The 21,692-nt window shown below is 40.5% G+C and overlaps 1 protein-coding gene across 3 annotated transcripts in view; it reads left to right on the top strand.

Annotated features, from left to right (window-relative positions):
• Positions 1-21,692, top strand: part of LEKR1 (leucine, glutamate and lysine rich 1) — a 214,155-nt gene that overhangs the window by 181,458 nt on the left and 11,005 nt on the right. For 2 of the 3 annotated variants that reach the window (XM_024995787.2, XM_010801455.4), the window contains one exon: positions 4,400-4,699. The exons of the other annotated variant lie outside the window; for it this stretch is intronic. In XM_024995787.2, coding sequence (XP_024851555.1) covers positions 4,400-4,699 — 300 coding nt within the window. The remainder of the gene's footprint in view (positions 1-4,399; positions 4,700-21,692) is intronic. 3 annotated transcript variants of the gene reach the window in all.

Below are 21,692 nucleotides of genomic sequence, written 5' to 3'. Positions count from 1 at the left end.
ATAGAATGATTTGGCTATTCTCCATAATGAATGACTGAGATAAATTACATAAGAATATAATCCAGCTATGTATGGAATTTTTCCTACTAAATAAACATTTATTTATAAACATATTTTTAAAACAGCATAAATTATGTAACTAATAATTAACATGGTTAGATATTCTAATACCTCAAATGTCCAACAAAAGATAATGATGTATTTTACATAACTAAATTTTACCAACAACTAAAGTCTATCCCCTTTAGTTTCAAATATTTTCAATTTTAGTTTTGAATGAAGGGGAAATATTTTTTAAATATCAGACTTCCATAATTTCTTTAACAGCGTATACTAAACAAAATATAAGGTTTTGACAAGGTTCCCTTGTTTTCATAAGACTTGAAAGTAGAGTGTGTGTGTGTGTATCTTTTGTGTGCGTATATTAACCAAGGCCTACTGGTAAAGTTATATTTTGAATAAACTCATTAAGAGTTTATGTAAATTAGCATTAAATGAGACTTACGGCCTCCACTTTGTTGTACAGGGGATATGGTAGTTTTTTCAGTAGCTCACTGTGAATAGGCAGGGCCAGCCACATGAATGTGGTATCACAGGTCCCCATACAAACCTTGCAGGTTTAATGCTCTGCAAATGCTGTCTTGAAATTCTTAATAATAATTTAATCTCTGAATTTGTGTTTTATAAGTGCAGTCCTATTTGGGACAATGGGACAACGGAGCATGCGCTGGGAGTTGTAGCCTCGGCTCACCTAAGCCCTCTCCTCCTCTTCTGGACAGTTCTGTCCTAGACATGCCCTTACTTCCCGGCTCCTGCCCCCACTCCCCTTTTCCCCTCACCCTGTGACTGCTGTTAGTTACTCTCCCATGTGGCCCAGGACCATCAGCAGGGGAATGCTGAAAGGCAGGCCCCAACTTGCCGGGGCTACAGTCTTTCAAGAGCAATCCTAAGTCCAGATTTTGTGAGTGAATTCTCTTGATTTTTTTTTTTACTGTTGACTCCCTTATTAAAAAATCAAAGCATGTGAGCCTCCTCTTCCCAAGATAACCTGCTCTGTTTGAGTGGCAGCTCTCCTCTGGATGAAGGAAACTACTGCTCAGACCCAGGAGTGACCCTCTCCTTCCCTGGGTTAATTGAAGAAAATGGAATATTCATTTATAAAAACTGTGGTGAATAGATTTCTTGTAAAAGTTATTGTTAATGTAAATTTAACATTTGAAACAAATTTGGGGTACATAACTCTTAAGTAATGGTTCACAAAATCCTTGGAACTTTAGTCTGTAAATGCTTTCCAGATTCTTCATGGGCTGATTTCTTGCTGTACTAATATTTATAATATGACAATATCCGTAGCATAAATAATGATATGTTTTGTCAGAAGCAGCTTTGCTCTTCTTGGTATGTTTTGTGTTATTTGTTTTGCTTTTTTAAGGAGAAAAATAAGCAGTCTTTTCCCTTCTAAAGATGCTGTGACACTGAGAAGTTTCTCAAGTTGTTCTTTCCTCTCTTTGTCTGGAGGTACCACCTTCAGAAGCAGTATATTTTCAAAGTATTCTGGTATCCTCTAGAACTGCATTGTTTAATATAGTAACTTATGTGCCTACTTAAGTATCAATTAATTAAAATTAAATAAAATTGAAAATTGAGTTCCTCACTCATGTTTGCCACATTTTAAGGGTGCAATAGCCCATACTAGCAAGTGAGAGCCTACTGTTAACATTTCTTCTCAGTTTAGTGATCAGTGATTTCACCTTCATAGCTTGGAATTGGTCATGGTGAGAGTGTTTACATCATGGAAATTGAATACAAATCTGACTTCTGTGTGTGTGTGTGAGAGTCCATTGTTAAATATTTACCAATGCAGTCGTGTCTGACTCTTTGCAACCCCCATGGACTTTATAGTCCATGGAATTCTCCAGGGCAGGGATCAAACCCAGGTCTCCCACATTGCGGGTGGATTCTTTACCAGCTGAGCCACAAGGAAAGCCCAAGAGTACCACAATAGGTAGCCTATCCCTTCTCCAGCAGATCTTCCTGACCCAGAAATCAAACCAGGGTCTCCTGCATTGCAGGCTGATTCTTTACCAGTTGAGCTATCAGGGAAGTATTTACCAGTACCCCACTATCAATAGTCACATGTGGGTAGTGGCTACCACATAAGACAGTGCAGAATATTTCTTCTTGTTGTTCAGTCACTAAGTTGTGTCTGACTCTTTGCAACCCCATGGACTGCAACACACCAGGCTCCCCAGTCCTTCACTGTTTCGTGGAGTCTATTCAAATTCATGTCCATTGAGTCGGTGACTCTATCTAATCATCTCATTCTCTGCCGCCCCCTTCTCCTTTCAGCTTCAGTCTTTACCAGCATCAGGGTCTTTTCCAATGAGTCAGCTTTTCTCATCAAGTAGCTAAAGTATTGGAGCTTCAGCTTCAACATCAGTCCCACCAGTGAATATTCAGGGTTGATTTCCTTTAGGATTGACTGGCTTCATCTCCTTGCTGTCCAAGAGACTCTCAAGAGTCTTTTCTAGCACCACAGTTCGAAAGCATAGGTTCTTCAGGGCTCAGCCTTCTTTATGGTACAGCTCTCACATCTCTACATGATTCCTGGAAAAACCATAGCTTTGATTATATGGACCTTTGTCAGCAAAGTGATGCCTCTGCTTTTAAATATGCTGTCCAGGTTTGTCATAGCTTTTCTTCCAAGGAGCAAGCATCTTGTAATTTCATGGCTGCAGTCACCATCTGCAGTGATTTTCGGAGCCCAAGAAAATAAAGTCTGTCACTGTTTCCATTTTTTCCCCAGCTATGTACTGTGAAGTGATGGGACCAGATGCCATGATCTTAGTTTTTTTAATATTGAGTTTCAAGCCAGCTTTTCCCTCTCCTCTTTCACCTTCATCAAGAAACACTTCAGTTTCTCTTCACTTTCTGCCACTGGAGCGGTATCATCTGCATATCTGGGGTTGTTGATATTTCTCCAGCAGTCTTGATTCCAGCTTGTGCTTCATCCAGGCCACCTTTCACATGATATACTCTGTATATAAGTTAAATAAGCAGGGTGACAATGTAGAGCCTTGAGGTACTCCTTTCCCTATTTTGAAACAGTCCATTGTTCCATATCTGGTCCTATATGTTGTTTATTGACCCACATACAGGTTTCTCAGGAGGCAGGTAAAGTGGTCTTGTATTCCTATCTTTTTTAAGAATTTTCCAGTTTGTTGTGATCCACATAGTCAAAGGCTTTAACATAGTCAATGAAGCAGAAGTAGATACTTTTCTGGGGTTTCTTTTCTTTCTCTATAATCCAACAAATGTTGACAATTTGATCTCTACTTCCTCTGCCTTTTCTAAATCAGCTTGTACATCTGGAAGTTCTCAGTTCACATACTGTATGGTAGTTTGAACATTCTTTGGCATTGCCCTTCTTTGAGACTGGAATGAAAACTGACATTTTCCAGTCCTATGGCCACTGCTGACTTTTCCCAATTTGCTCATGTATTCTGTCACTGAAGAAAGTTCTATTGGGCAAGGCTACTATAGAAGGTGTGGTATCTAGAGTACCTTCAATCATCATATACAAGGATGAAAAAAAAAAATACATCAAAGGAAACCTTACTAGTATGATTTGAGTAGACTGTAGCACTGAAGAATTGATGCTTTTGAACTGTGATGTTGGAGAAAACTCTTGAGAGTCCCTTGGACTGCAAGAAGATCCAATCAGTCCATCCTAAAGGAAATCAGTCCTGAATATTCATCGGAAGGACTGATTCTGAAGCTGAAACTCCAATACTTTGGCCACCTGATGTGAAGAACTAACTCATTTGAAAAAACCCTGATGCTGGGAAAGATTGAAGGCAGGAGAAGAAGGGGATGACAGAGGATGAGATGGTTGGATGGCATCTCAATTACTCAAACTCAATGGACATGAGTTTGAGTAAACTCCAGGAGTTGGTGATGGACAGGGAGGCCCAGCATGCTGCAGTCCATGGGGTCACAAAGAGTTGGACAGGACTGAGTGACTGAACTGACTGACTGACTGTAGCTATGATGCTCTCCTACATGCATCCCCAAACATCAGGTCCCAAAGTCACCCTAAAATGAGTCCAGACAGGCACTTGATCAAGACTTGAGTTGTCCTTGGTAGTTCAGTTCAGTTACAAAGATTTAGGTATTTCAAAGTATGTTCAAGTGATTAATGCAATTCCATTTTCGGTGATAAAAATAAAATCTTAGTCTTAACTTTTAAAATTGTGAAGGCCTATATGTGTCATAAGATTTGTTTTAATCAGATCAGAAGAGAACACCAATTATTTAGAATAAACCTCTTAAAACCAAGAGAATTCTGTGGATACCTAGAGACTATTACCTATAAACTAATGCAAGACTTATCTTACAGATATCCAACTTAATCGAAGCTGCTACTAAAGATCTAAGACTAAAACTCGCTGCTCTTGAAGAAAAACTCCGTGAATCCCATGTTCAATATACTGAGGAATCTGCGTTAAAGGAGAAAGAAATTGAAAACCTTAAAAATTTGGTTGTAGAATTTGAATCACGTCTGAAGAAGGAAATTGACAGTAATGGTTCCGTTTCAGAGGACCTGAGGAAGGAAATGAAAAAGAAGTCAGATGAACTGGAAAGAGTAATGCTGGCACAAGCACAACTGATAGAGCGATTCAACCAGTCCCAGAAAGAGGTAGGAAGCGGGTGATGGTACCAGTGCAGTTAGTGAAAGAGTGCTGGTCTTTCAACAAATAAACAAACAAAGACATGAAATGTAGCTTGGTGTCATGCAGAAAGTTCTGGACTATTAGTCAGAGACCTGGGGTCATATCCTGGCTCTGTCCTTAACTTCAGTTCAGTTCAGTTCAGTCCAGTTCAGTCGCTCAGTCGTGTCCGACTCTTTGCGACCCCATAAACTGCAGCAGGCCAGGCCTCCCTGTCCATCACCAACTCCCAGAGTTCACCCAAACCCATGTCCATTGCATTGATGATGCCATCCAACCATCTCATCCTCTGTTGTCCCCTTCTCCTCCTGCCCTCAATCTTTCCCAGCATCAGGGTCTTTTCAAATGAGTCAGCTCTTCACATCAGGTGGCCAAAATATTGGAGTTTCAGCTTAGGCAGGCATTTAACCTCTCTGGACCTGGCTTCCTTTTCTGTAAAATAAATAATACATTTATCTATGTAATCTCTAAGGTTTCCTTGGCAAGTTCTACTGTGTTGCAAATGACCATTTAAAACCTCTAAGATTAGAAATCTTTATATATTTATGTCTTATTTGTTGAAACATTACATTTTTGCCAAAGAAACTTTTAGAGTATTTGCTGTTTAATATTTTAGACAGTATATTTTAAATACAGTTATTCTTTAGGGTTTTATTTTTCTGTCATTCTAAAGTTGTAAGATAATCTACATGTATTGGTCTTCTTTCCTGTGTATGCATAATTATTTCAGCAGTGTTTTATTTAAACTGGAGTAGACAAGTTCATGTCCATGGCATCAGCAAACTTTGGGAGATGGTGAGGGACAGGAAGGCCTGGCATGCTGCAGTCCATGGAGTTGCAAAGAGTCAGACACGACTAGGCGACAGAACAACAACATACTTAATTTGGGGCTTCCTTGGTGGCTTAGTGGTAAAGAATCCACCTGCAATGCAGGAGACCCAGGTCTAATCCCTAGGCCAGGAAGATCCCCTGGAGAAGGAAATGGCAACCCACTTCAGTTCTTGCCTAGGAAATCTCATGGGCAGAGGAGCCTGGCAGGACACAGTCCATGGGGTTGTAAAGAGTTGGACACAACACAACAACAACAGACTTATTTTGATTTTAATTTTGTTTTCCTAACAAAATCTTATTTCTGAACTGCTGACCATTTTAGAAATGGTGGATGCTACTGACTGAATGTCTTCCCAAATTCATATGTTAAATATAATCACTAGTATGATGTGTGGAGATGGGTCTGTCAGAGGTGATTGTGTCTTGAGAGATGAGCTAATCTCCTGAATGGAATTAGTGCTCTTATGAGAGAAAGCTCCCTCTTCCCTTTCACCATGTGAGGACACAGTAAGAGGATGGCCATTTTGAATCAGGGTCCTTACCAGACACCAAATCTGTCGGCGCTTTGATCTTGAACTTCGCAGTCTCCAAAACTTTGAGAAATAATATTTGTTGTTTGAACTATGCAGCCTCTGGTATTTTGTTGTAGTAACCCAAACTTATTAAAACAGTGGGGCAATTTTCCAATAGCCAAGAATTAGAATATTGTCATATTAGAATATTTGATCCTATTTATAACAGTATAACAAATAAAGGCAAATGGAGCAAGATTCTGAATGTTAGTGATAAATAATATTTATTGGTTTCATTGGTGTCTTAAAGATGAATAAAAGGAAAGTGCTAGTAGTAATATTGATTATTAATAAATATACCATGTTTTCTTGTTATTTGTAAATTGTCAACCAAAATTCAAAGTTTATACCATCATTATAATTATGACATAGTGAACCTATTCCAAAGAAATTTTAAGTTAAAATGTGGAATGAACAAAATATTGGATCAAAAATAATACCTAAAAACCCTATTAAAGTAGGAATTGCTTCCATGTTACAGATGAGAAACTGACTCAAGATGTTTGAAAAATTTCTAAGATGACCCAGCATGGTGGAGCCAAGATTCAAATTTGAATTTCTTAGATTTGGATCTCTAAATTTCATCTCCATGAATTTCTATATTTCCTCTTTTAGGATACTTGAATTTTAGTGATTCTGCTTCTAAATTTCAAAGTGACCTAAGGCTTGGCACTCAAATCTTCAGGATACACACACACACACACACACTCTCTCTCTCTGTTACTTTTAGAATAATAATAAACACACTAATGCTTACTCTACCAGATGGTTAGGGTGTTGTGTGATTGAATGTCTCCTGTTGGAACACAGCACCACAACCTCCCTTGGAAAAGGGGGCTGCTCCTCCAGTCCAGGCAGGAGTGGGAAGAGCCAGCATACACATGGACTCAGCTCTGCTGGAGAAGGAGAGAGGTGATGCTTCAACTAAGACAGCAGTGTTGAAGTTCTAGAGGTGGGACAGCAGGTTAAAGGAGAGAAAAGCCAAATTAACTAGACCAGCAGGTTTTCTAACTCTTAAATCTCCCAAAGAAATGGCAATATGGAAAGTGATGAGTTATTTATAAACTGCTGCTAAGCTGCTGCTAAATCTCTTCAGTTGTGTCCGACTCTGTGCGACCCCATAGACGGCAGCCCACCAGGCTCCCCCGTCCCTGGGGTTCTCCAGGCAAGAACACTGGAGTGGGTTGCCATAGGACATTTATTTATTCTAGGAATTTATAAACTAGAACAAGACTATAAAGGGTCAAATCCAGGAAATATATAATAGGCCCGTGCCTATATTCAAGTGCCAGGCACTGTGCTAGTCATCAATATGCAATTATGAACATGACTGACAACTGCCATCCCATGCTTTCAAAGAGGAATTTAGAGAAAATATTATGTTGAGCAGTTAAAGTGACATCCAGAGGCAAGAATGACCTAAAAGAAACTTCCCATGTAAAAAACACAGACTAAAAGTTAACAATCTGGCCATAGGACTTGTATTAGTTAGGTATTGTTATATAACAAATTGTTATATAACAAATTGTCATCAAAATCAGTGGCTTCAAACAGCGAACATTTATTTCTGAGTATCAGAGATCTGAATGTACGGCTTAGCTGGATGCCTCTTGCTCAGTACCTCTCATGAGGTTGGTGTTAGGGTTGTCAGCTGCTGCAGTCTCATTAAAAAGGCTCAACTGGGGGCAGGTTGACTTCCAAGCTCACTTTTGTAGTTGTCAACAGGATTTACTTCCTCATGGTTGTTGGGCTGAGAGCCTCAGTTCAATGTTGGCTGAAGAAGGGGAAGAGAAGAACCCCTCACTTCCTTCCAACATGAACTTTTCCATAGAAGAGCCTGGCAACATGGCAGCTAGTCTCTTGCAAAACAAGCGAGTAAGAAAGAGAGAGTGCAAGAGAGGGTGCCCAAGATAGAAGCTGCAGTCTCTCTAACTTAATCTCAGAAGTGGTATCCCGCTGCTTTTGCTGCATTCTATTCATTAGAGATGGAACAACAACTCCAGGCCACACTCAACTCAAAGGGGTTGCAGAAGGCTGTGAATAGCAAGAGGGCAGGGATAACCGGGGGCCATTTTATAGTTTGCCAACTCAGGGCCTCTGAAGGTAACTTTGGCAAGAGAAGCTAGACTAAAAGTGAAGAACGAATATCTTTTTCACACAAAAGCAGCTACATTTGGAATTCTTCCTGCCTGTTGGTTGTAACAGGAAACCACTCAGAGATGAAATTTTTTTACATGCAGATTTTGGAAAGATACGATACTGAGTTGGTATATAAATGATTGTAGATCATTACTGGGAAATAGAAAGGGATTGTAGCAAAAGTAAAGTTATCTTGGGACATGGCTGAGGGCAGACTTCCCACTAGAAGTTAGACAATTACAACTGAACTATAAGAGTAAATAATTAAGACTGCTTCTCTGTTTAAGAATGCTAAAGTCCAGAACATTCTTATTAAATTGGAAATGAATTAATACAAGTGATAGGAATTATGAGCCAGAGAGAACTGAGGTTGTTAGCATGTAAAGTAAAAAGTACTACTTTTTGTGACCATGCATTCCATACACTTGAAATTTCTCAGATTCTGGAGGAAAACAGCCTCATTTAAGTGGAGAACAAATTCCCATTTGAAAGAAGATAAATTAATGGTCTGATAAGAAAGCTAATTAAGGAGAGGAAAACCCCACTCTCATTCAGGAAGCCAGAAAATAGGTAGAACTTTGTTTTTAATTGTGTAAAGAAAGTTCTCAAGGATAGGAGGAAAGCCATAGCCTCAAAAGGGCAAAATGGATATTCCTCCATGGAGCAGGGATTAGTGGAGTGCTGCCACAGAAACGAGGGTCAAGAAGGTGAAGCAACAAAAGGTTCAGGTCAATAAGAAGAGAAAAAATAGGAAGTAAAACTAAATGGGAAATTTAAATGTAAAAAAGGGGCTCCTGAAATTCTTTACAGGAAAAAGACACAGACATCAAAAATTGGAACAGTTTAAAAAAATAAGAAGCCAGGAAAGAAACATAATATGTTAGAGAACAGGACAGTATCATTTAAAACCAGCTTAAAATAGATCCCATGCTTTTTGCTGCCAGTTTTCCTTCCTTACTAGCTCCATAAGCTAGTAAGAGCTCCACTAGCTCTTGAGCACTACCAAGACAGTGTGGCTCCACTGTCTGGGGCCTTGGATCCAAAAGGAGAATGTGAAAAACAGATCAAAGTAAAGCCAGTGCAGAGAGTTCAATATTTTTGTTGACTTAAAACTATAGATAAGGAAAACATAAGGAGCAGAAGTTTTAAATTCTCCCACTTCCTATAGCTATCTAATGAAGATGAAAGATATTCAAAAATAGAAGGTAATGCTCTTTGTTAAACATGAATGATTAATTGCATATGTTTATCTCTGCATCCATCCCCAAATACCCTAAAATGACAGTAAATTAATTAAAATTGAATAAATACATAAGGAAAAAAGAACAAGAAAGGAGATGACATTTGATGAAAAAAATGTTGACCAAAATTTGGAAAACAGAAAGTAAGATATGGATGAGAGGTAATCAGCAGGCTATGGATATTGAAACCTAATATAATGTGGAGAGTGTGGGAGTGCATGGAATCCTAAAAAGGAGCAAACCCAATCACATTAGAAAGGCTCAACAGATATCTCTCAAAGTGGGAGAGAAGTGTAGATCTGAAAACAGGGCTGTTTGAATGGTTTTTAAAGGTGCAAACAGATGCTTAGATGCCCTCTGCAACCCCAGGCAGCCTCCACCTACCGTCCTGGCAGGATCCTAAAGGTTTACACTCTAGAAAACCTGAATGCAAGAGTCTTTGGACCTGAGGATACACAAAAGCGGGATATAAGGCAAGAGCTAGAGTGAAGGTCTGTATATTTCAGGGTGAGACCTCCCAGTCCCTGTCACCCACTCACTTCCCAGAACACAGACAACCAAGCTTATATATCAATACCCAGGAAATTGGAGGAGCCCTCTGTGGTAAAATGAGCTAGCTCAAAAGAAGATACCTCTGGCTTGGGAATAAACTTAACCAATGAATTGAAAGACTTATACACTAAAAACTATAAGACACTGATTAATTGATTAAAGAAAGTTTAAAAAAAGAAAATACCTCTCGGTATCAACAACTATTAGTACCTCTGGGCACTAAATAACTTTTAATTAAAAGTTATATGCATGTCCAATGAAACATATACCAGTAAACAAGCCCTTACCTAGTAGGCACACAGAGTTTCCAGTAACATTTTGAAGACTCATTTTTAAACACAAAAACCAAGAATAACCAAGCATTTGAGGAACACTTCTAATATGAAAGACAGAATCAGGATCAAACAAATAAGCAAAAAAAGAACAATGTGGGAAGAAAAAGTGTCAAAAAAGAGCATAATTCATATCCTTAGAGACAAAAGAGAAGATATTATATCCATGAAATGTGAGGGAGGCTTTCTTATCTCTCCTTGCTATTCTTTGGAACTCTGCATTCTGATGCTTATCTTTCCTTTTCTCCTTTGCTTTTCACTTCTCTTCTTTTCACAGCTATTTGTAAGGCCTCCTCAGACAGCCATTTTGCTTTTTTGCATTTCTTTTCCATGGGGATGGTCTTGATCCCTGTCTCCTATACAATGTCACAAACCTCCATCCATAGTTCATCAGGCACTCTATCTATCAGATCTAGTCCCTTAAATCTATTTCTCACTTCCACTGTATAATCATAAGGGATTTGATTTAGGTCATACCTGAATGGTCTAGTAGTGTTCCCTACTTTTCTTCAATTTAAGTCTGAATTTGGCAATAAGGAGTTCATGATCTGAACCACAGTCAGCTCCCGGTCTTGTTTTTGCTGACTATATAGAGCTTCTCCATCTTTGGCTGCAAAGAATATAATCAATCTGATTTCGGTGTTGACCATCTGGTGATGTCCATGTGTAGAGTCTTCTCTTGTGTTGTTGGAAGAGGGTGTTTGCTATGACCAGTGCATTCTCTTGGTGAAACTCTATTAGTCTTTGCCCTGCTTCATTCCATATTCCAAGGTCAAATTTGCCTGTTACTCCAGGTGTTTCTTGACTTCCTACTTTTGCATTCCAGTCCCCTATAATGAAAAGGACATCTTTTTGGGTATTAGTTCTAAAAGGTCTTGTAGGTCTTCATAGAACCGTTCAACTTCAGCTTCTTCAGCATTACTGGTTGGGTCATAGGCTCGAATCACCATGATATTGAATGGTTTGCCTTGGAAACGAACAAGATCTTCTGTTGACCATGATGGCTACTCCATTTCTTCTAAGGGATTCCTGCCCACAGTAGTAGATATAATGGTCATCTGAGTTAAATTCACCCATTCCAGTCCATTTTAGTTCGCTGATTCCTAGAATGTCAACATTCACTCTTGCCATCTCCTGTTTGACCACTTCCAATTTGCCTTGATTCATGGACCTAACATTCCAGGTTCCTCTGCAATATTGCTCTTTACAGCATCGGACCTTGCTTCTATCACCAGTCACATCCACAACTGGGTATTGTTTTTTTCTTTGGCTCCATCCCTTCATTCTTTCTAGAGTTACTTCTCCACTGATCTCCAGTAGCATATTGGGCACCTACTGACCCGGGGAGTTCCTCTTTCAGTATCCTATCATTTTGCCTTTTCATACTGTTTATGGGGTTCTCAAGGCAAGAATACTGAAGTGGTTTGCCATTCCCTTCTCCAGTGGACCACATTCTGTCAGACCTCTCCGCCATGACCCATCTGTCTTGGGTGGCCCCACATGGCATGGCTTAGTTTCATTGAGTTAGACAAGGCTGTGGTCTGTGTGATCAGATTGGCTAGTTTTCTGTGATTATGGTTTCAGTGTGTCTGCCCTCTGATGCCCTCCCGCAACACCTACCATCTTACTTGGGTTTCTCTTACCTTGGACCTGGCGTGTCTCTTCATGGCTGCTCCAGCAAAGCGCAGCTGCTGCTCCTTACCTTGGATGAGGTCGCCCCTCCTGGTACTTCCCTTGCAGCCTTTCTCAGGAAGCTCCACAATGAGGGAGTAAACTAAGAAAGGAGAAGACACAGGAATCAGGAAATGAGCATTTCCACACAGGAGAGAGGTAGTGGGAATTCCCAGGTCCAGGACGATGGTGGGAAAAAATCCAAGGATGACAGCAGTGTAACAGACTTGGAGAAAACCAGACTGAGTTCAATAAAAGAATAGCAGATTTTTAGAAATATGTCTCTGAGGAAAAAAAAGAGAATGGATAGATTACATGGAGTGCTTAAATGTGTTGAGAGGATATTTACACTTCTGTAAGTAGGTTTGGTGAAAAATTGGTTATCAATACCTAGAAAACTAAGCAGATAAATAATGGGATAATAATAAACTCCAGAAGGGAACTGTGAAAGAAAGGAAGTGTAATCATAGTACACTGCATGGCTGAGGTGTACATATACTTATATACTATAATCATATAAGGTGGAATATAGATTTGACTAAAAATTGTGGTAGAAATTGGGAAGGTTTTTCAATAAAATTGTGATAGGAGCCTCTCCTAGGGGAGCAGAAACATCTTCTAATGGAAGGTGAAACAACTGTAAGGAAGCTAAATCCTCATCTTTGATTCTATGAAATCAGTAGATAATGACTTCAAAATTGAAAACCATGAGGTAGCTGTATAATAACATTATTTAGGACTATGGATATAAATATCATTAGAAACAGCTTAAAAACCTGAAAATGATTGTTCCTGGGAGGCAGAACCTGAAAGTGTGAAGAAGTGCTTTATTTCATTATAAAGTTATAGTATTATTTTAATCTTTAACTATGTGTAATAAACTAATTTTTAAAAATAATTTAAAATAATGGATAAGAGTAAATGATATAGAGGACCTGACAGAGAGGGAAGCAGAGGAAAGGATAAAGGACAAAGTTATAGAAGAAGGAACAGGAAAGTTGTAAGTACAGCAAATAAACAACAGAATATGAACCTTAATGAGATATTTTTTAAGATTAGAGAAATTTTTAAAATAAAAACAAAGCAGATTCTAGCTTAAATTTTAGTAACAGGTACCTGAAACATTTCTGTTTATTCTTCAAGTCCAAACAAAAGGAATACTCTTCAGTGAACCCACAGAATCTACATCCAGCCTAATACAGCTGGTTGTTTTTGTTTTTTAATCTTTTTCTACTGAAGTAGAATATATATATCGGAGAAGGCAATGGCACCCCACTCCAGTACTCTTGCCTGGAAAATCCCATGGACGGAGGAGCCTGGTAGGCTGCAGTCCATGGGGTCGCTAAGAGTTGGGCACGACTGAGCGACTTCACTTTCACTGTTGACTTTCATGCATTGGAGAAGGAAATGGCAACCCACTCCAGTGTTCTTGCCTGGTGAATCCCAGGGACAGACAGAGGAGCCTAGTGGGCTTCCATCTATGGGGTCGCACAGAGTCGGACACGACTGAAGTGACTTAGCAGCAGCAGCAGCAGCAGCAGAATATATATATACACACACACATACATATATATGAGGTGTTATATTCGAAGGGATGGTCAGAGGTCTCTCTGAGAAGATAATATTCAAGCAGACCTGAAGTAAGAAAAAGAGCATTCCAGATAGAGTGAATAGGAAGTGCAAAGGCCCTGTGGTAAGAAGCACCCTGGGAACCTTTGAGAAACCACAAGGAAGTCAGCAAGCATTGCTGGAGCATAGTGAGCAAGGAGGGCATGGTAGGGAGCAAAGTTGGAGGGGCCAATTCATGTGGAGTCTTTGAAGGCAGTAAAGACTTTGCACACCTTCCAACTTTGGCTTCTCTTCTGAGAGTCCCTTGGACTGCAAGGAGATCAAACCAGTAAATCCTAAAGGAAATCAACTCTGAATATTCACTGGAGAGACTGATGTTGAAACCAAAGCTCCAATACTTTGGCCACCCGATGCAAAGAGCCGACTCATTGGAAAAGACACTGGGAAAGACTGAAGGCAAAAGGAGAAGGGGGTGACAGAGGATGAGATGGTTAGATAGCATCACCACCTCAATGGACATGAATTTGAGCAAACTCCAGGAGACAGTGGAAGACAGAGGAGCCTGATGTGCTGCAGTCCATGGAGTTGAAAAGAGTCGGACAAGATTTAGCAATTGAAAAACAACGAAGACATTGGATTGTTGGACTTCCCTGGTGGCAAAGTGGATAAGAACCCACCTGCCATTGCAGAGGACACAGGTTCAATCCATGATCCAGTAAGATTCCACATACTATGGAGCAACTAAGCCCAGGAGCCACAGCTACTGAGTCTGTGTGCACAGCTACTAAAACCCAGGCACCCTAGAGCCTGTGCTCCACAACAAGAGGAACCACCACAATGAGAGGCCCTCGCTCCACAACTAGAGAGTAGCCCTTGCTCACTACAACTAGAGAGAGCCCATGCACATCAGTGAAGAACCAGTACAACCAAAAATAAATAATTATTTTAAAAGACTTTGGATTGTTTTCTAAGTGTGGTGAAAAGCTACCTGGCAATGTTGAACAAGGGAGTGACATGATATGACTTATTTTTAGAGAATCACTCTGACTACTGTGTGGAAAATAGGTTGAAGGGGGCAGGGCAAAATGAAAGCAGAAAGACCTATTACAAGGTCCTTGAAAAGGTCTAGAAAAGCATTCTCGGTCATCATCATAAAGGAGGTGACAATTGGCCAGATTTGGAATACATTTGGTATAAATTTCCTAGGTGGAGGTAACAGAAGTTGCTGATGGGTGGGATGATGAAGAATGGTAAGAGGGGTCAAAGATAACGCCAAAGTTCGGTGTCTCAACAACTGAGTGAATGAAAGTGCCATTACTAAGATGGAAAACACTAGTTAAGGAATACAATTTGGAGGAATATCAAGAATTTGATTTGGGAGAAATATCAATAACCTCAGATATGCAGATGACGCCACCCTTATGGCAGAAAGTGAAGAAGAAATAAAAAGCCTCTTGATGAAAGTGAAAGAGGAGAGTGAAAAAGTTGGCTTAAAGCTCAACATTCAGAACACTAAGATCATGGCATCTGGTCACATCACTTCATGGCAAATAGATGGGGAAACAGTGGGAACAGTGGCTGACATTATTTTTCTGGGCTCCAAAGTCGCTGCAGATGGTGCTTGCAGCCATGAAATTAAAAGATGCTTGCTCCTTGGAAGGAAAGCTGTGACCAACCTAGACAGCATATTCAAAAGCAGAGACATTACTCTGCCAACAAAGGTCCATCTAGTCAAGGCTACGGTTTTTTCAGTGGTCATGTATGGATATGAGAGTTGGACTATAAAGAAGGCTGAGCATCGAAGAATTGATGCTTTTGAACTGTGGTGTTGGAGAAGACTCTTGAGAGTCCCTTGGACTGCAAGGAGATCCAACCAGTCCATTCTAAAGGAGATTGGTCCTGGGTGTTCTCTGGAAGGAATGATGCTAAAGCTGAAACTCCAGTACTTTGGCCACCTCATGCAAAGAGTTGACTCATTGGAAAAGACTCTGATGCTGGGAGGAATTGGGGGCAGAAAGAGAAGGGGACGACAGAAGATAAGATGGCTGGTTGGCATCACCAACTCGATGGACTTGAGTTTGAGTCAACTCCGGGAGATGATGATGGACAGGGAGGCCTGGTGTGCTGCAATTCATGGGGTCGCAAAGAGTCAGACACAACTGAGCGACTGAACTGAACTGAACTGAACTGAATCTTAACATACTGTTCATACTGTTCATGGGGTTCTCAAGGCAAGAATACTGAAGTGGTTTGCCGTTCCCTTCTCCAGTGGACCACATTCTGTCAGACCTCTCCACCATGACCCGCCCATCTTCGGTAGCCCCACGGGCATGGCTTAGTTTCATTGAGTTAGACAAGGCTGTAGTCCTAGTGTGATTAGATTGACTAGTTTTCTGTGAGTATGGTTTCAGTGTGTCTGCCCTCTAATGCCGTCTTGCAACACCTACCGTCTTACTTGGGTTTCTCTTATCTTGGACATGGGATATCTCTTTATGGCTGCTCCAGCAAAGTGCAGCCCCTGCTCCTTACCTTGGATGAGGGGTATCTCCTCACCACCGCCCCTTCTGACTTTGAATGTGGAATGGCTCCTCTAGGCCCTCCTGCGCCCTCACAGCCACCGCTCCTTGGAGGTGGGGTTGCTCCTCCAGGCCACGGCCCCTGGCCTCGGACGTGGGGTAGCTCCTCTCGGAAATAGTGTCAGTCTTTATTTTTTGGGGCTCCAAAATCACTGCAGATGGTGATTGCAGCCATGAAATTAAAAGACGCTTACTCCCTGGAAGAAAAGTTATGACCAACCTAGATAGCCTATTGAAAAGCAGAGACATTACTTTGCCAACAAAGGTCCATCTAGTCAAGGCTATGGTTTTTCCAGTGGTCATGTGTGGATGTGAGAATTGGACTGTGAAGAAAGCTGAGCTCGGAAGAATTGATGCTTTTGAAATGTGGTGTTGAAGAAGACTCTTGAGAGTCCCTTAGACTGCAAGGAGATTCAACCAGTCCATTCTGAAGGAGATCAGCCCTGGGATTTCTTTGGACTGATGCTGAAGCTGAAACTCCAGTACTTTGGCCACCTCACGCGAAGAGTTGACTCATTGGAAGACTCTGATGCTGGGACACAAAGAGTTGGACACGACTGAGCGACTGAACTGAACTGAACTGAACCTTAACATTTCTGTTAGATATCCAAATGGAGGTGTTGAATGGACAATATGTTCAGGGAACACTGAGGAGAGATACTGATTTCAAAGACATCCACACATCCTAAGCCTTGGAACTAAACGAGGTCACCCAGGGCATGGGGCAATAGAGGAAGGTTGAGAATGTGCCAACTCTGAGAGGCTGGGAGGAGGAGGAGACTAGGGCAAAGGTGATGGAGAGGGAACATCTACTGAGGTGGGAGGGAAACAGGAAGAGTCTGGCAAGGACTCTAAGGAATGGAAGTTAAAGAAGGGAGCCTGCAACTTAGACTCACAATCTCCTGTACAGGAATTTTGATTTCAGATAGGTTTTGAAATTCAGTTTTGAATTGTTGAAAGTTAATAAAATGCATATGCTCCTGGAGATCTAGGGTAGCCTCTTCCATTTGTTGTTGCTGTTGTTTAGTTGCTAAGTCATGTCTGACTCTTTTGAGACCCCATGGACTGTAGCCCACCGGGATCCTCTGTCCATGGGATTTCCCAGACAAGAATACTGGACTAGGTTGCCATTTCCTTCTCCAGGGAAATCTTCCTAACCCAGGGATCGAACCCAGGTCTCCTGCATTGGCAGGTGGGTTTTTTTTTTTTTTACCACAGAGCCACCAGGGAAGCCCCTGGATGAGTTTTAAAATTTTTGGTGTTATCAATATTTTCCAAATGTAAAGTGAAAGTGAGAGTGAAAGTCGCTCAGTCATGTCCTACTCTTTTGAGATCCCATGGACTGTAGCCTGCCAGGCTCCTCTGTCCATGAAATTCTCCAGGCAAGAATACTGGTATGGGTTACCATGCCCTCCTCCAGGGGATCTTCCCAACCCAGGGATCAAACCTAAGTCTCCTGCATTGCAGGCAGATTCTTTACCATCTGAGCCACCAGGGATGCTCCAAATGTGAAGCCTATTTTTTAAAAAAGAAGGCCTATTTATTTAGGAAATGTTACTAACACATCTGGTAAGGATGGATTTATGTAAACTCTAAGATTAAATTTTAGGAATACATACATTTGAAAACATAAATAGCTTTTCTGCAAGAAGAATATGCCTAGTTTTAGGATATGCATTTGTTTGTATATTTATTTGATGTAGAGAAAAATGGCACACATTTCTCTGGTAACTCCATTTATGAGAAACCAAAGAGAGTCAATTAAAAAGTGAGTAGTTCTCATTTTTGAGAACTACTCAATTTGAACCTAATAAAGAGAACGCTGGAGTGTCTTCCAAAGAGTAAAGGGTTAGTAAATGGAGGCTCTCTGCCTTCCAGCTTCACAGGGAACAGGGGCAGATGGGGTGGTGGGTGGAGAGGGGCTATTCTGAGGGGTAGGGGGCTCAGACCAAGGGTCTCCAGTCATGGAGAGGGAGATCCAGGCAAAACTGTCTTTCACGTGTTGGAGAGTCAGCCCTGGTATGGAGTATGGATGCCAAAAATTTGACAGAATGAGAAAAATATGGAGAAACTGTTTTTGTTGTATCTAATTAATGTTAATTAAGTCTCAACTAAAATTAGCTTACTGACTTAGAAAGTAAATCCTGAACACTATGTCTTCATAGCCTCTTCCTCTCCATTCTAAAATCTGCTCTTGAAGGCTATCAGTTCAAGGGACTATTGCCCTCCATCTCTTCTTCTGTTTTAGTATGTCTGCCATGGTTATTTCAGTGTCCATTATGTTTGCAAGCATAGAAAACAATTTTAAGAACAACCCGCCTAACATCCATTTTGCTTCTTTCCTGGGAATTTATTCAGATTCTCCTCCCTGCCTTACCAAAAGGCCATTTCCACTATTTTCCTGCAGTGTTTTGGCTGATCAGATTAGCTGAACAGAAGTCTTAAATGGAAGGTTGGGCACATCCTTTGCTAACACCCACTCATCTTTCTGGTTTCCACACCTTTTCCACAGAGTCTCCTTTCACCTCAGCTCCCCACCCAGTTGGCCAGCCACCCACTCACCCTGGGAGAGATCTAGTTTGGGTTGGTGGAAATTGTAATCTGATCACTGCATGACTGGTTCAGACCTCACTGGGTATAAAGCATGGACAAAGATACCCATCTGTGCTGCTTCTTCACTGAGAACTTGCTTTCCTGGCGTGTTCCCCCCAAATTATGCCAAATACAGCGGATTGCCATCACAAATGGAATTCTCACCTTCAGAATGATCAAGTTGTCCAGCAAAGCCTTGTCTTGCTTCTTCCACTGTGTTTGGAATTGAAAGCAATCCAGCTGTCTCTAAGGATAAAAAAGAAAACAAACATAAAAATAAACCATTCTTACATTACAAAGAGTGGGGGAAATTGACCATTTTTTTTAATACTAGAAATTTCATACAGATGGTGAGCTAATTTATATTTTCATTTTGACATTTATTTTCCCAGTAGGAGTGCCATATTTTAAGTCTGTTCAAAGTGGCCATCATCTGAAAATGTTGTAGGCATATCTATAGATAATGTTCTCACCCAATTGGCATGGGTTAAGGACTCAGGAATGCTAGCTCCCCTTCTCCTAGACCACCCCAACCAAGGGGCACTTGGGATATGAACCTGCTGCATGAAAATTGACCTCCTATCCTTCCTTCTTCCCATCCCTCCCCACTCAGGGCTACTTTCTACAGAACTGGCAAAGGGATCTTCCTTTATTGTAAATTTGACCATGCCAGCCCCTGCTTAAATAAATCTTTCAGGACTGCATATGGCCCTCAGAATTGAGTTAAAACTCTACTATTAGCAGGGTGTCAAAGTCATCCTTGATCTGATCCTGCTTGCTCTCCCTGCCTCAGCCCTGGTCTCTCCAGTTCTCTGCACTCTGCCCTGGGGTCATACTAAGCCATGTATCTTCCAAGATGTGACTCTCCCTCTCTCACTGCCGGGCATTTGCATCACTGCCCACTCTGCCTGGAAAACCCACTGCCTCTCTTCATCTGACTCATGCCTTCTTTTCCATTTTGACTTACAGTTTAGTTGCAATCCAGTGATAACACTATTTTGCCATATTAAAATATGGCCAAAGATGCTTTTACCTAAAACTTTTAGAATGCTGTAGCTTCACTGATTATTCTCGTATGTGCCCATGACTTTCAGTCTTACTGAACATGTTCCATCTTAGATATTTTCCCATGTTGTTCAATGAAAATACATATTAAAATTCTAAAACAACCTAACCTGACAAAAACATCAGCAATCCCATCTACCCACAAGTAATGATTCTTTTTCACATATGGAACTTTCCACTAAAGTGTCTCACTGACTCTGGCCACATCCACGTGTGCTCCTGTCATGCCCTGTCACATACACTCCAACTCTGAAACAGCAATCCCCAAAACTCGATGTGTTCTATTTCATTTATTTATTTCACAATTGAATAAATTCTAACACCTGAACTACAAAATTGAGTTATAATCCAAATGTTAAAGAAGGTGGTAATATTAAGTGTCAGAGGAGATACAGGTATGTGAGATTCATCTGAGATTTCTTAGTGTTTACAACAAAGACAAAATAGAAGACCTATCTTTGGATCCTATTCTCAGTTTAGAGGTTCTCCCAATTTGGGGAATAATGAAGAGAATTTGTCCTTTGTTCTGGAAGCAAATAGCCTTGAAGAAGGATGAGTTCCAGAGCAGTGGGCCCAGCACTTCCAAAATTCAGTCTGGAGTTGGCAGGTACTTTTCTCCCACTGTACTTGTTACCAGGACATCTTTGGGTTCACTCCACCTTTTCGTTTTCTCCTTCAATGGAGTGTCACTTGCCTGAAATGGCTTTTGAGTAACTTCCTTTTAAGATGTTTTCCACAGAGTACTACTCCTTTCCTTTGAGACTTGAATTTAATTTTGTAAATGGATTGAGTTTTCTTTTCCTTTTAATGAGAGCCCTTGTTGTCATATCGTCCATCACTTTATCCGTCCATATTTGTGCACCTTTTATTCACGTCACCCATTTATTGACCACATTGTTAACTTCTATAATTTCTTTTATATATATTTAAATAAAATTAACTCTTTCCCATAGCTTTCTTATTTGAGGAAATTTCTATGCTAATTTATTTAAGGCCTCATAAATCTAACCACTTCAATACATTTTGCCTGCTTACACTACTAGTAGACAAAGAACAAAATGCATAGATGCTTTTTCCTTTTAAAAGAAAGTTTAAATTTAGAAAAGTTGGACAAAACCAGATGCGATGTCTTACTGTTTTTTATTGCTTCATTGTTCTGGAACAAAATGGCCCCTGCCTGCTTGATATAATTAATTAGACACTTAATTTAGGCATAAGCAGCTTGGAGCTGGCTCTAGCGGCAAACAGGGGCCCCACCATTTCCAAGCTGGTTACTCTCAGCAAATTACAAAGCAAGTATGGGCTTCAGTGTCTTTCTTGGTCAAATATAATTGTTGGGAGCAGGAAATGAGAAGACACCTAACAAGGCACTTTATTAACCTCTTGTCTAGCCCTCCTTCTCCTGCCTTTTCAACAAGTATTTCAGGAAGAGTTAATGAGAACTAGATGATAAAGCCACAAACACCATCCTTGGTCTCCTGTCCCTAAAAAAAAAAAAAAAAATTAACTGGAATTGAGTAATTAACCCCTATTATTTAAAAAAAAATATGTGAATATGTGGATCATGTATGTCTACTGCTAATATATGTAAATGATGAGAGTTTGTTTGACCCAGACATGCCACTGATTTGATAGAATATTAGTGTGCAACTGTTAATCTGGAATTGCTCCATATTCCTCAGTTTTGATTACCAAATTTGGAATCAAATGGAGTTCTGACTGTAATCACAAGGAGCTCAAATACAGGAAGATGCTACTTTCCCTGATGCTTTGTTTTTAGTTCTACTGACAGCAGATTAGTCAGTAAGCACTTGGGAGGACG

This window comes from Bos taurus, chromosome 1, assembly GCF_002263795.3.
Source record: "Bos taurus isolate L1 Dominette 01449 registration number 42190680 breed Hereford chromosome 1, ARS-UCD2.0, whole genome shotgun sequence".
Lineage (NCBI taxonomy): Eukaryota > Metazoa > Chordata > Mammalia > Artiodactyla > Bovidae > Bos > Bos taurus.
This window is presented reverse-complemented; position numbering and strand designations above follow the sequence as displayed.